Source organism: Branchiostoma belcheri, unplaced genomic scaffold (genome assembly GCF_001625305.1).
Source record: "Branchiostoma belcheri isolate BF01 breed outbred unplaced genomic scaffold, Haploidv18h27 scaffold6, whole genome shotgun sequence".
In the NCBI taxonomy this organism is placed as follows: domain Eukaryota; kingdom Metazoa; phylum Chordata; class Leptocardii; order Amphioxiformes; family Branchiostomatidae; genus Branchiostoma; species Branchiostoma belcheri.
In genome coordinates this window covers 5,602,450-5,618,950 of record NW_017804242.1, presented here as the reverse complement: position 1 = coordinate 5,618,950, position 16,501 = coordinate 5,602,450, and the positions used below count along the sequence as shown (strand labels likewise).

At 39.1% G+C, this 16,501-nt stretch overlaps 1 protein-coding gene across 1 annotated transcript in view; it reads right to left on the bottom strand.

Annotated features, from left to right (window-relative positions):
- Positions 1 to 15,548: 15,548 nt before the first annotated feature.
- Positions 15,549 to 16,501, bottom strand: part of LOC109482354 (tumor necrosis factor receptor superfamily member 10A-like) — a 3,236-nt gene continuing 2,283 nt past the window's right edge. Inside the window, exon 2 of the mRNA XM_019785041.1 lies at positions 15,549 to 15,891. Within this exon, the coding sequence (XP_019640600.1) occupies positions 15,635 to 15,891 (257 nt within the window). The 3' untranslated portion in view covers positions 15,549 to 15,634. The remainder of the gene's footprint in view (positions 15,892 to 16,501) is intronic.

The window sequence follows — 16,501 nt, the reverse complement described above, 5'->3', positions numbered from 1 at the left end:
TTACGTCAGTGCTACGAAAGATTGACACATCTTGCCGCTACCGTTGCCATGGCAATACAAACACTTGGATGAAGATTAAAATAACGAGGAAACCTACCGGACACATTAAAATGAGGTTTATTCACACGAACAGACATGTATGTCACGATTGTGTATATGCAAGTTTCATATGTCAGGGTAGAGATTCCAATCGGACTTTGTAGATTTCAAGATCGCTCGCTCACAAGACAGTCGGAACTTTTCAACTTTGATTCATGTCACTTGGATCAATGGGTTGATTCGAAATTTTGCCAAATGTAGGATTTGCAAATGGTAGACCACTCTAACACAACAACACCTTTGATCACCACCATATAAAGACTATAAAGACAAACCAAGTGTTGCATCTCCAGAGATAATGTAAGATCAGAGGCACAAACAGAACTTTGTTGACAGGGGACGCATCTGGCATGATGGTAGCTAATGATGTGGGCGAGGGCTGAGTCATTACTTACAACTCGTTGGCTGACTTTTAAGATCTGGAGGCTCAAAAGAAGAACCAGAAAATGCAGTTTCTCAACTGTTTTTGTGTTTTGCGTGTGTGTGTTTGGGTATTATTTCATTTCTTATAATTGATACATGTAGTTTCATTGGGTGTAAATTATATACAACAGACTGAGTGAGTGAGTGAGAATGAGTGAGTGAGTGCAGTTAACAAGGATATTTTAACACGTAGCGCAAAGAGGTTATATAGTGATTTTCTTGGGACATAAAAATGTTTTCCTTTGTGAAGACAGAAATGCCAAACAACCTTCCCAGTTTCAGTTTTTTATTTGTTTCTACTAATCCACAACAAACCTAGCCTGGGTCCCATCCTTCGTAGTTTCCGCACGCCCCTACTATATATACTTAGTCTAGTAAATGTCGCTGGGCATTAGGGAGCGGATAATCTCCAAGCAGAACTTTCGATGGGCAAATGGATTACAGGCTACCCCCACCAAAAGATCTGCTTGGAGATTAGGGAGCTACGGAGGATGGCACCCAGGCTACAACAAACCATGGGACAACTTAGCCTCCTGTGATCTCCTGTGCTGAGTTTTTAACGCGTTATTTTAATATAGCCGGCCATCGGATGATCCTACATATTATAGCCACCGAGAGAAGGTTCCTTTCCGCGGGGCTAGGGACAAGTTCCTGAGGAAGCTAATTAAATCAGCCTGGCCCACATGTGTAAGCCTGTCCTAAATAAGCGGGGGGATTTAGGGGAAGAAGCATTATTTGTAGAATTTATTTTCCCCTTAACAGATAAATAGTGGTCTGGTTGCGTTGGGGTTGAAATACCAATAAGTTCTTTATAGCGATTTTCCTAAGTTCATCGCAAACTTAGGAAAACGGTCACGATTTAACTTTGAGAACACAATTTTCACCCCTATGACGAAATCAGGCATGGTACCGTCCGTTCAACCAGGTGTTCGTGGAGCCACGCTGTCGTGCCGCGCACCACGAGGGTTTTGGACAAAAAGGAACACAACATTTTGTTTGGGTAAAATTCTGGCATTTTTCTAGCAAAATACCCGTCTTAATAAGTTTGTTTAGTCTTTTGAATGTGTCCTTCGTGTCTTTGAGCCGTTCTTTGGACGTTCGAGGGAGTCATTGTGGATTTCCTGACCAAGTGAATGTTGGACACGAATTTCTTGAAGAAAGGAAAATGGCGACTTGTCGAGAACCGGACAACGTGGTGTTGGAAAAAACTCGTTTGTATAAGGTAAGGCAACCAACTATCTCGTTAAATGTGTAATCAACAAACCCGTAACTACAAATGATGTATATTATGTGCAAACCTGTGTGTTTTCTGCACATTTTTTTTAGTTTTAAGCTGGTTTGTACTTGGCCATGATGTATAAAAAAAAACCGTTTTCGTGCCCTTCTTTTGCTTTAGCCTTTGAGTTGTTGTCTTTGCTGAATAACTGAATATATTTCTTCCGTGTTGAGTGACATGGAGATATTAACTATGGGCTAATTTCGGTGGTGAAAACTGGTATGAAAATGTTTTATTTTGTTTGAAAGTAAGTCACTCCGGCGTGCCTGGCTCGGCCACCACCTGGACATAATTAAACCCTTCCAATTTTCGCGCCAAAAATGGTGCGTAATCTCCAAGCAGATGCAGGGTGTGTTCTGTGTATTTAGGCCTAAAAGTTGATTTGAATGACATGATATGGTATTTTACTCCCAGTGGAGTCCATTTTTCTCTGTACATTTGAATGTTTAACATAAAATATGGAAATAAATGAAATAAATTTAAACAAATGACTATATATGGAGTCGACAAGGAACTTGCGTTTCGCAGGCTACTACATTGTAGTACTAGTATGGTGACCAGGGACAAGAACATTTGACTATGTGTAGCTAGTGTTCAGGAACAGGCATGTTTGGCTATGTGTGGATGGCGCTCAGCACCAAGGACAGGCACTACACTACAAACTTTTACATTTTTGACACGTACTTATATTTCTCTTCCATGAGAGTGTTGGCATCAATACTCTACCGAGTTTCACATCACATTTTCGTTTTAAACATGACAAAAAGAAAGAAAAAAGACAAGAAGTGCACTTTAATTTCACCTAGAAATAATTGCATTATCTTTATTCAAATTATCGGCTGAGGACTAACAGGTGGGAACTACCCATGAGGCCATGTGATCTCAGAAGTTCCAAGATGGCGGCCGAACATGGAGCGGGAGAAACTTCTGCTGAAACTTCGTCTCTGGAAGACGACAAAAGTTTGTTTAAGGAGGTGAGTAGTACGTAACTTTGTTCTCTGTATCCTTGTGACCACTTTTGAACAGTCTTGTGTGAAAAGACGCCGTAACACCACTGAAATATGACCGAGTTTTTTTAGAGCATGTGGCGTGGCATACACGAGGGTGCATAAATTATGGTAAGGCCACAGCAAATAAATTTTATGGATGACATCCTCCGCAGACTCCAAATCTTATGCGAGCGGGCTAAAAAAAATAAGGCGGGCCAAAAAAAAACAAGGTTCCTACATTTTAAAATTTTGACTCAATCATTGTACAATAATTCTTATTCAGTGGGAACATCACATATACACAGCCAGCATCACATATCACTGCATCAATTAAAGTAAGAAACAAAACATTAAATCAGAGCCTTTTCTTGTCTCCTCTCTTCATAGTTATCAGCCATCCACGTTCCGACATGGCAACAGACATCTTTGCCCATTTTCGGCATGTTGACCACTGTCAGAAGGCAGCAAAATTTCTTGTTTTTTCCTCTAAAATCAGGCAAAAATAAATGCGCGCGCTGATGTCATCCATAAAAATTACTTGCTTTGGCTTATGGTAATAGCCTTTGACCATTTTACATGGTCTGACCGTGTTTTCTTTACATCCATGGTCTGACAACTTTAGTTGGATATCGATGTACATGCATGTGGCACTGGTTCAAGTCATTATATAGAAACTTGATGTTTTATGATTTACTTATGATTATAAAATGGATTTAGTTGGTTATATTTCAGTGTTAATAAGTTCTTTTTCCTTACAATGCACGTAAACTTATAATTTTTGATAGGTTTCTAGCCTTTTAGAGGAATTTAGAATGTTCTCAAACTGCTTTTTTCCCCATGATGTTGTGTCAAAATGACCTGTGCTTGAAAGTTGTTGAAATTCTGTTTGAAATGAATTTCACGTGTTGTTGGTTACTGTATTGAACTGCTTACTAGTGTAGTAGATTGTATTTCATGCCCTGGAGTAGATGCTGTTTTTGGCTATGATAGTATGATATTTCTGTAGCTGGCAATATTCTGTCAAAATATGTGCAAACTTGTTGTATGGATTGTTTTGATCTGGAATGTTCTGTGAGCTGTATTTTTATGTAATTGTTGTTTGGTCATGTTTTTTTTGACAAATGTTTTTAATATTAGAATGTAGGATGTATCGTGTTTGACTTGTATGACTTGATATATGTAACTTTGGCATATGATAATTTTACTGAATGTGTTTGTCTTTTACACCCCAGGTTTGGGAAGCGAATACTGTATACCTGACCATGTGGGACCTGTCCATGCTCCTGTGTGTGCTGTGGAAACTGTGAGCTGACGTATATGTTCTGTGAATATTGTTGATGCATGTAAATTTGGCCTGTGACTTTTCTGAATGTGTATTTCTTTTACACCCTAGGTTTGGGAAGCTGATGCTGTATACCTGACCATATGGGACCTGTCCATGCTCCTGTGTGTGTTGTGGGACCTGTCAGCTTTCCTGTGTACCTGTCCTGGAGGACCTGTCTGTGTTCCTGTTGGACCTGTGCACCGGATCACATTCCAGGAGGATCTGTGTTCCTGTCTATTCCAGGAGGATGTACCTGTGTTTCTGAGGGACCTGTCACCAGCTACGAGACAAGAGAACATCGGACTTGACCGTGAGTTTCCTTTTATATATAGAACTCTTTCAAAATGGGGTTTGCATGCCGCAATGCGTAATCGCTCGTTTTACAAATGTAGGTTTGCATGATTTCAAGCCGGGTCGTTCTATTTTCCATTTAAACGTAAATAATCCTCATAAAAAAAATCGAGCCTGTACAAGTGACGTGCAATATGGGGTTGCTCCTTTGCACAATTTTGTGCCTTGCCATTTGAATTTGCATAATTGGTGGTAAAAAAACTCGGATTTAACATTAAATGTAATCTACGTGTGTAAAGCAAACAGACTGCACGAATGAAGAGTAAACCGTGGTAGCTGCCTTCCAGAATTTAGCGCAAAGCGTGATCAGGACCTCCCATGCAGACCCTTAGAATTGACAGTGAAAGATGTTGGGAAAGGGCATGTTTGTGATCCTCTGAATTTCTAGTTTAAAACACCTGTATTGTTGAAACTGGCCCTCCCTTCTATATTTGTTGTCATTTCTGAAAGAGTTCACATTTCTTATACTAATAATATCTAGGTTAAGGTTGTGACTAACATTTTGTCGATATGGCGGAGAACAGTCAGTACATTTTCCTATTGAGGAGAGCACTTGCAATATTGTCTGTTGTTTTATTCTGTATAGCAATGGGATGTTTTCAGAAGCATTTGTGATCAAACTGTTTTACCTGGTATCCTCTTCATCATGATCCACAGCCACCTTTTTAAAAACCATTTCTGAAATAAAAATTGTCCTTTATGTATTCTAAACAATCAGCAAAGCAACAATGTTTAGAGATGAATGTTGTCTAGCACTCAAAAATTGAAAGTTAGCCGGAATAAAGAGACATTTTCATGATGATCCTGATTTTTAGCTGTTCATGTTTACAGGTGTTGAGATGCATGCATGCAGTCAAATATTGGCACTTTCATGGTAGCTCACAGTATTGTTTAATTATTGTTAAAATAACAAGACCTGGAACATATGACAGTACAAAATGCTAAGTCACAAATTTCTTGTATGTATATGGAAAATCCAGAACATAAATTTGAAAGTTGTTGTGGTTCATAAAATTATGAGAAAGCTATGATTAACATTTTTGAAGTCCTTGCCGAAATTGCCCATTACGTTTGAACTTAAACATTTTAATTTCTAAATCTGTAAAATTTTAAGATAACATGTAATTTGGTAATCTTGCAATATGCTCACAGTTTTGACTTTGCAAAAAGCATACGAATCTAAAGGCTGACCCTGAATTACCTGAAATTCTATACGATGTCTATTGTTCTGCAATGTGTCTAAGGATAGTTGAAACATAATCAAGATTATTCATATTAAAATAATTAAAAAAAAAACACAAGGTATTCATAAATGTAGGCATGATTCCACAATGTTTTATTTCGAAACAACTGCAGTATGTAATTATATGTAATTACTGCATGATATATTTAATATCATTCAAATATAATTTCGTCCATGATGAAGTGGATTTCAGGGAAAATACTTTGGTCACATAATGATTTCTGAAAATGTGTCCTATTTCTTCACAGAAAATGTAAAAAGGCAATGTTGTGCTCTCTTTCTGTAGAGTGAATGTATTACAGGTAAGCTGTGTGTCTTGTTTGAAAGGGAGGAATTGAGTTAAGGAATCAGCAAAATAAAGCACATTGTTTTTCCGCAAGGATTGGATACAAACATGTACAGTTAAGTTGCCTTTGACTTTAAATGTTATGTCTTACATAGTTTAGGTAGTAAAACAATAAACAAAATTGTAGACAGATCTGGAGTTCCAGTGAGGGTTGATGAAAGTCCAGTGTCCAGTGATGGTGAGGTGGATCTCCTTCCCCTACACTTATGGTCTCTGCAAAATATTACATTCTGAAACATTTGAAGTAACATCTCACTTTGGCTTTTATCTCAAAAGATCCACGGTTTTTACCTTGAAGTTTATCTTTTAGGAGCAAGGGAGCATAAGTACAGCTGTTAAAACTGAGCAACACTTAGTAAAGACAAGTTTACTACAGTCATGACTCTAAAACATTAATATTTTGTTCAGCAAGTCAGTGGCTATAAAATGACAACAAACACTCATTTGTTCTTCCCTATGAAATCCAGAAAACTTGCAAAATGTTGTCGAAACGACAATTTCTTGTCTTATATGCGGCTCCATCTAAACTTAACGTAACGGTTGCAGAACTCTCAAAACATGCAGCTTAATTTCTTCCAAGACTCATCAACCAGAACCAGTGTTGTGTTACATTTATTGTGAAACATATTGTGAGCAAGGTAGAAAATTGAAGAAAGGAACGTATGGTAGATTCGTGATTTAGCTCATATCTAGTCTTAGAGTGGCGACAGCATTTTTCACATCAGATTCTGAATAAGAAAGAGCCTTTTCGTTAAGAGGATTACACTCTCAAATTCAAAATGACTTAAAATTTAACTGCAGTCATTTCTTAGGTAGTACAACAGAAAGAACAGAAAACTGAGTTGCAGTGAAATGTAGTAAGTTGTGGAAATTTTAGGTAGTGTAACAAACATTATAACAGTAGACAGACTGTTGCAGTGAGAGGTTAACACCTTATTGTAAAAGCTTGTCCGATAAAATGTAGCCTGCATTCAAGTTGCGGAAGTTAAGTAGTTTATCTTCAAGGAAAGAAGTTTAGAACTTAAACAATGACAGGAAATAATGGGTGTAGTTTTGTTTTGCTGATTGCTTTTGAAGTCATGTAGTAGATAAACTTGTTATCACTGGTAACAAATGCATGTAGCAATTCAACTCTCCTGTTCCAATATCCTGACCTAGTCTCAAGCTCATCAAATAAAGTCTGTCAGCGTAACATTACTGTCAAACTCTACGAGATAATCAACACGAGACGAACCCTGCATTTTGCAACAGGACGTTAGAACTGCTAGCCTGGGTACCATCCTATTTGTATGCCGGGGCTCCCATACATTTTATAATATTTCTTGGGGAGTATAATGGGAGCCCCGGCATACAAATAGGGTGGCACCCAGGCTAGCAGTTTTACATCCTGTTGCAAAATGCAGGGCTCGTCGAGTTTGACAGTAATGTTACGCTGACAGACTTAACTTGCTGAACTTGAGACCAGGGCTGGATTTTGGAACAGGAGAGTTGAATTGCTACATGTATTTGTTAACAGTGATAACAAGGTTTGTCATGCGATCAACACAGTTCCTCTCTTTCTGTATGTGGGTTTACTCATACTTTTCCAACAAACGCTTTGCACCCTTACACTCAAACTCCCAAACACAAATAGTCATCAGGCCAACCTTCCCAAACATTAATTTTTCCAGCAAAAAATGCCCTCACAGAATTTGTCTTGTTGAATGCCAAATTGCCTACAAATTTGCTTCAGATTTGTTTAAAACAAATTGTCCCAAAAGCTTGGTAAAGTTTGTTACGCTGATTCTTTTTTGTGTCAATTTGTGTAAAAAAAAAAGCTAATTGGGACCTTCACCTGGTTGATTAATTGGATTAATTTTTCCCGCCAAAAAACTTAGTATATACACCACTCTAACCTTGAACTTGTGCGCCCACCTCCCCACACCTACCTTCTCCCACAGTTAAGTTACACTGTTCCAACACTGCTTTGGACTTGTCGCTTCTCCAAACATGTAGTCACCACACTCTGGTACCCAAACACTTACTTGATCGAGTGTAGTTTTTCAGTCACATTAGACTTTAGAATGATCTCTTGCTCTCCTGCCGAGTCAATTGCACTGGTATACTGATGTTTCGAAGCATCAATGTCTCCCAAAAAGACATCCCCCGGGGAGTACACTTAGTGCATTGACCGACCAGGAGAGCAAGAGATCATTCTAAAGTCTAATGTGACTGAAAAACTACACTCGATCAAGTAAGTGTTTGGGTAGCAGAGTGTGGTGACTACATGTTTGGAGAAGTGACAAGTCCAAAGCAGTGTTGGAACAGTGTAACTTAACTGTGGGAGAAGGTAGGTGTGGGGAGGTGGGCGCACAAGTTCAAGGTTAGAGTGGTGTATATACTAAGTTTTTTGGCGGGAAAAATTAATCCAATTAATTAACCAGGTGAAGGTCCCAATTAGCTTTTTTTTTTGCGGGAAAATTAACTTAAAAAGGAATCAGAGGGTGAAATTAATGTGGCCAGCTAAGATATCAAATTTTTTGAGGGGGAAATTTAAGTCTACAAGGTCCAAAGTGACAATTTTGGGGCGATTTGGCATATTCAACTACACAATATGAAGAATTTTTCAATGACTTGGAATTGAAGCGGCTGGCTGGCTAAGATACATAGTTTTTTCGACAGGAAAATGTACGTGTTGAGGAGATTTTAAGTGTAAATATCCAAGCGACAATTTGGGGGCAATTGGCTATTCCCTGACAATTCAGGATAAGGACATGGAATCTAAGCAGTCAGCAACGTTTTTTGGAGGGAAAATTTTAATCAACTACGGGTTCGGAGAATTTAAGTGTAAAGCTAAGGTCCAAAGCAATTTTTAGGCAATTTGGCAGTCAACTTTTTTTGTGTCGCCAGCTATGATTAACGTTTAATGACTCCTCACAAAAAAAAAGGCATGCCGACCCTCAGAGTAGAGTGAAATGGGAAAAAGAGAGAAATGCGAGTGTATGTGTGCATGTTGAGTGTTGTCTCTTGTTAATAAAGAAAACATACTCACACCTCCCCATCTTCTTTCACACAGATCTGCCAATAGAAGTCTGGTTCTTCCTTCCGCTCAGTCCGGTCTCCGCGTTTACATCTTGAAGAAAGAGAAACAAAAGTCAGTGGATTTGAAACAGTGATTGCACCGAAAATCATGTCACAAAACTTACAAGTTTATGACAAGAATGTTGATAAAATCTTTTAACTTTCGTGATCCCAACATTAAAATCCAAAATATGTACAAAAGGCGATGCACAAAGATTCCGCAAGATCTATTTAAGTTAAGTATGAGTGACAAAAGCAGTTAAGAAGAAGAACTTTATTGTGCAACAGATGTAGCTGGTACAATGAATGGCAAAATATACATACATACATAGTTGAGGGCACAACTGTAAACTTGAAGTCCCCTTAGCCAGAGGAAGGGTCAAAAGGCAGACCTTCAGTGTCAGAGTTGTTACTGTTAGTGACTGGAATGCTCTGCCACAGTCTGTAGTCGACTCAAAAATAGTGAACGAGTTTAAGACACGGTTAGACAAACATTGGGAGAGTATGAAGTACAACACTTGAGTAAAGTTCGAGACCGGGATTACTACAGACAAGCCTTCCTATCCCGAAGATGGTATCATGAGGGTATCAAGGATAAATTCAACTACATTAGGTGATAATGCTTTCTGTATAGGTAAATATATAGAATACATGTATTTAGTACTTAATAGATGAAGTGACACACCAGACTCAACAGGCTGAGTCAACACATGTTGATGTATTACTACTAATACTAGTACCAAGTATAATGTCCTTGCTAGTACATATTAATTCGACCTTCTGAAAGTCGCTGTACTTTTGCCAATTAATAAAACTTTGATGCTGAGAGGAACCCCTTACGAGTGATCTTAGGTTTGTACAAGAGTCAACATCAGTCTGCAGCCTCTTAACTTACAATACAGACCTGACAATGTTAGTTTGACACTTGTGTGACAAGATTGGATATAAAACAGCAGAAAACTTCAAATGAGAAAGTCTCGCAGCTCCGACCAAGAAATAAGTACATGTATCAATATACCGGTAAACTGAGCAAAGTCCAATGCAGAGTGTTCTTGTACCCAATTTGTCAATGACATGCCTGAGGTTGCAACATGTTAACTAAAAGGCTTTTTGCAGATGACACCAAAATATTCAGAGTTGTACACGAGGGGGATTGTGAAAAACTACAGCAAGACCTATAAAACTGGCAAGAATGGGCCACAAAATGGCAATTAAAATTTCACCCTGAGAAATGCACAGTGCTCCGAATTGGAAAGGGGAACCCAGTCTTTGAGTATATCAATGGCAAATGAATCTGGGAATATCCCCCTAGGAATTACCATGATGGATCGAAAAGGACGACGTATACTAGTTGACAAAGACCTAGCCTTGAAGGACCATACAATTGCAAACAAGGCAAACCAGCAAACAGGATTATTGTGGAGAACTTTCCAGTTTATTGATCAAGAAGTATTCCTCTTGCTGTTTAAAGACATGATTAGGCCACATTTAGGATACGGAGCCTCTGTCTGGTATAGGCAAAACTTGATGCTTGAGCTTGAGAAGGTCCAAAAAAGGGCCACAAAAAGAGTCCCTGGGCTAAGAAACCTACCGTATGAAGACAGACTCAGAACTCTAAAACTCCCAACACTGGTCTATAGGAGAATAAGGGGAGACCTGATCAATACGTACAAGTATATGCACGGTCTGTTTGACACACAGAACCTTTTCCACCAAAAAACGGAGACAAGAAGAAGATCTCACAGCCTGAACAAGAGCATTATTCTTCACAAGTAGAATGGCCACCTGGTGGAATAGTCTTCCTGGAGAGGTGGTTTCCGCACCCTCGGTAAATTATTTAAAAAATAGACCAGACAAGCATATGGAATACCACCCAGTTATGTACGACCATATGGCCCTGGACTGTCCGCACAGGCCAGGAATGACGATCCGGTGAAAGCGATGAGCAGCCTCAACGGGAAGAGACTTCCTACCTGGCTGAAAGGATCTACTTAATCTACTATATCTACTACTAGAGAGGGACTTGGGACCTAAAAATGACCTAACTTACATGTACATGGCCACAACCTTTTGCATCGTGGTTGTGGAAAAATATCGCTTTTAAAGTTTGTGTAGTGCACATAGTTGGGTCCTAGATACATCTATATATCTAAAATCACCCCCTATTATATATAACTTGTAATATAAAGCAGTTGTCAATGTTTATGTCTTTTGGAGGCTTGGAACTATTTCACCATACACATGCTGTTAAAATCATGAACAAGCTCACTGTAGTTGAATGTATGTTCAAAGGTTTCAACCTTTAAAGGCAACCTGTGCAGTAAGACAGGATTTCCAAAGTCAACTTTCTGACTAATACCTTGAATCAACACTATCCCATTGTCACACACCACTATCACACTGATATCTGAGGCAAAAAATATGATGTGGCTGACAGAAAACGGATTCCATTTTTTCATAGGCTGATTCTAGCTACATTGTATATAGTGTTGGACGCCGGTGTGTTACGCCTAAGGGCGGTTACATTTATACCGGCTATACAGATGATTAGCCTCCTTCGCAGTCTTGTTGGGCGTGGGCGTTATTTTTGTGAGGGACGCGAGTAATATGCGGCCGCGAGGGACGATTTGCTGCCGAGGGAGCGGGAAACCTTCTCTCCGTGGCAAAAACTCCCTCGGCAGCAAATCGTCCCTCCCGGCCGCATATTACTCGCGTCGCTCACAAAAATAACGCCCACGCCCAACAAGACTGCGAAGGAGGCTAACAGAGGATGGAGATGACGTTGTATGCGAATCATTTATCTAGAGAACGGAGTTGGTAATATGCACCAAAGCCATGGTGGACGGAGTACAGTGCAAATTTCTTCATATCAAAGCTAAAATGGAGAACTAATTAAACCTTAACTTGTCATGTCCCATCCGAATATTTTACTCCTGAAGCCTTGTAAATTGTTTACGCGACATTTTTGGCGGGAAAATTTGAAGGTCTAATTCTGTCCAGGTAAATGGCACATTTCAACAGGCGGTGACCATGTGGGCGGAATTTTCAAACAAAATATTTTTACCACAGTTTTTCGTCTGAAAATTATCCCATAATTTCTCAAAACCACTCGACAATTGGAAAGACATTCGGTACACCTCTGAAGAAATTGTTTACGCGACATTTTTGGCGGGAAACTTAGGTCTAATTCTGCCCAGGTATGGCACATTTCAACAGGCTTAATAGACCACGTGCACGTCGGCGGAATTTTCAAACAAAACATTTTTATCACAGTTTTTCGTCTGAAAATATAATTTCTCAAAACCACTCGACAATAGGAAAGACATTCGGTAGTCTCCAAAATCAACTCACGCATCAGATACATGCCCAGCAAAGAACAAGAAAATACTGTGTAAAATGGTCAACTACTGGAAACGGCGACTGGAAACCCGCTTAAAACTCGGAGATAAATGCGTAGAACCACACAAGTTTGCACAGAATATACGTAATTTAGGGTTACAACTTTGTTGGAAATACATTTAACAGGATGGTTCGTTGTCTTACCTTGTAAAGACGAATCTTCTTAACACCACGTGCACGCCGTCTTTCCCGACATGGCAGTCGCCATATTTTCCTTTCTTGTCCATAATTCCGACCTGGGTCAGAAAATACGAATGTTCTCACTCAACCATCCAAAGACCGGCGTAAAATCCACCACAGAAACATCCCCAAGACTTACTTCAGACGTTACGATAGAAATTTTTCCTTATCAAAAACGGTAAAAGCCGAAAACATGCATTTTGGGCGGGAAAATTTGAAGGTCTAATTCTGCCCAGGTATGGCACATTTCAACAGGCGGTGACCACGTGGGCGGAATTTTCAAACAAAACATTTTTACCAGTTTTTCTTCTGAAAATTATCCAATAATTTCTCAAAACCACTCGACAATTGGAAAGACATTCGGTAGTCTACAAAACCAACTCATGCCATCAAATACATGCCCAGAAAAGAACAAGAAAATGGTGAACTACTGGAAAGCCGCTTAAAACTTGGAGGTATTAAAATGCGTAGAACCACACAAGTTTGCACAGAATATACGTAAGTTAGGGTTACAACTTTGTTGAGAATACATTTATCGGGACAGTTCGTAGTCTTACCTTGTGAAGACAAGAATTCTCAACACCACGCCGTCCTTCCCGACATGACTCGCCATTTTCCTCTCTTGTCGAAATTTCGGCCCGGGTCAGAAAATGCGAATGTTCTCCCTCAAACATCCAAAGAACGGCGTAAACTCCACCACAGAAACATCCCCAAGACTCACTTCAGACGTTACGATAAAAATTTTCCTGAGCAAAAACGGTAAAGGGCGAAAATATGCCCCCAAAGTTGCACAGAAAATTCTAACAACAGCGTGCGTCTCACACGAGGTCGAACGGACTGTACCACCTGTCATTTGTACACAGGTGTCGGGTGTGCAAATAGATGGCCATAACTCAATTAACTTCCTCATCCAATCAAAATAGACCATCACTAACCCAGCAAAATGCTACCTTGATAGCGCTGTATACGTTTGATCCAAGTGCGCGTCAATAGTCCAAAGTAGTTACCTGTGCACCTTTGACATACAGCCAAAATGTCAGATTTCACGCGTCTGCAACCGATTTTTAGACCTGCGTTTCACTTCTTTCTTTTCTTGCCCAACACAATAAGCAGTTCTACCAATGACAACGTGGCAAGTAGTGGTTCGACCAATGAGAGAGCTTTAAAGTTTTTGTTTTGCATTTCTACATTTTGTGGGAGGGGCAATGAGATCGGCGGGATTTCAGACGATAAGAGTTTGGATACTTGTGCAACTGAAAGTAGTAAGATATCTCTTTAAATGGTTTTCCAGTAACTAACTTCCACACAAAACGTATCATCCTGGTCTTCTAATTGTTGTAGTTAATGCTGTCAAATGCAATGAAGCTTCCAACTGTTGTGGACATGATCCTAAATATACATTAAGGTTCATGTACAGGTGGTTGAAACTTTTAATGTTACAATGAGGTTGTCTTTGCTATAGTCACCAAAATTTAAAGTAAACATGTTCGTGTTTTAAAAGAAATGTACCTGCAGCCGTTAGCTTTCCTTTTATTATTTTCTAATTCATTAAATAAGCAAACACGTTCACAAATCACATCAATCATGAAAATATTCCTTTTTTTTAAATTTATTTGAAATTGCAACATGGCAATACAATGTTGCCGCCAGGCAGCTGATAGCTGATATTGCGACATCATATACAAATATACACAATAGACACATACATCATCATGTAATCACTTGTGCAATTCAGCCAAGCAATGCATATTGGCTGCCAATCAATGTGAATAAACAGTTTCAGTTTAAATTTTAAGACAAACATATACAATTGCGGGACCTAGCTTTCTCTGTCTAGTTTGCCGCAATATACAAGACAAACACGGATTTATTAATACATAAGTACATTGTCGATCAATCTACAATAAAAAATTAGATATAAGAAATACTAGGGTAACTAGAATTAAATAAACTAAATAACTAAAATATTCCTTTAATTCCTGGTACTAACTCAATTTAGGATCACAGACACAGTCCAACCTAGCCTGGTCGTGCAGGCACCAGTATTCAGTAAGGGGATGATAAACCGGTAATCTTCGAGTCTATCCCAGTATGTCAAAATGTAGAACCTAAGCATGCTGTCCTTACTTTGGGACCCATGGCTACCAGCTATTTACACATTTTACAGGTCACAAATAGGCATATAATTAGTGTGAAATTATTCAGGCACAGTACTGGTACGGAGGGATCATGTATTTTGGACCTAGCCTGTACCTACCAGTAATCAATTTTTCCGGTACAGTATTGGTACTGCATATCGCATCAGTACACAGACCTAACACTTAGTTTTACAAATTCTTTAACATACACGTAAACTTCTATACCGGCCTCTCTCTATTTCTAGAGGATAGGCACTAACTCTAATTTTGCTAATGGCTATAGTTCAAAATCTGCAATATCAAGACACCACTCTATGTTGTACATGGCTTTACATTTTGCGTAAAATCTTGACTTACTTGACTATCGGTTAACAAAGTATATGAAATAATGTTGGACTGAGAAAAGGTAAACGCACCTTAGTGATGCATACCTAAACACAATTTTAGGTTCAGGTCCGGATTCAAGTCCAGAGGTTTAGGTTCAGTTCCGGACTTGTATACATGGCATATACATGTATACAAATGTACATGTTGGCAACCTTGCAATGTTGTCTGGGTGAAACTTTGGCCACATGACATGGAGGCCGGTACTTGACGATACCTGATGGCAATGTTGTCTTCGTTTTTCAGCAAAGATTTTACAATCTACAGAAGGTTTTAGGTGGTTTGGAAAGAAAAGGGGTATGTGAAATGGTCTTTTATGGTAATAAGTCCGGACTCGGTTCTTGACTTTTAGGTTTTTTTTGGACTTGAACCTAAACATTCTTACAAGTCCGGATCCAAGTCCAGTGAACCGGTATGCATCACTATGCACCTTCCAAACTCTCTGCAGTGGCCTGTTCATCAATGTTGATAAGTGCCTGCTTCAGAACCTGTAGAGTAGCCTTCCTTCCCTCCCTGTTTCTCCACCTGTCCAGCACTTCTCTGCACCTGTGGTCTTGATCAGGCTGATCTGTCTTGATTCCTTTTATGTTGTTCTCGTTGAACCCTAACTTCCTGGCCAGGTCGTCCCACTTGTGGCTGACTTCATTGATGACTTTGTCAAAATATTTCTGCACATCAGCTGTAACGTTTAAATGAATATAACCAGTATAATGTGAGTGTAGGTATGAAGTATGACATTTTAGTGGGTTTTTCTTCCATTGAATAATGTCATTTGCACTGTTGTAGATGCTGGCATTTGTTAACCTTCTAAAGCACCAAACATTAAGGCTAGAACGGCAGTTAACTTAGAGCTACTAAAAAAACATCTGGACTCCATCTGTAAGCAGGAAGGATCTCTCCGTTACATTTTCTCAACAAGTAAAATGAGTTAATGGTAAGGCAGGCGAGTGTAGGTATATTTGTAGTAATTGTAGGTGTCCAAGGTTTCAGGTGTTTGGTTAGATTTTAGAGGCTAACAGCAACTTGCTAAAGCTTATTGTTGTGATTAAAAAAGCATATGGATAAAATGAAATATTCCAGGCCACTAGGTCGTCCCACTTGTGGCTGACCCCAGGATGATGGATTATGATGTCCAAACCTCATTCCCACATCTGATGTTTGTAACTGACTGATGAAGTTTCGAATTGGCGCATTTTTAACAAGAAGAAAAAGGCATACTCGTATGTTTCTATCTGGGGACTTTTATATATATATATATATATATATATATATATATATATATATATATA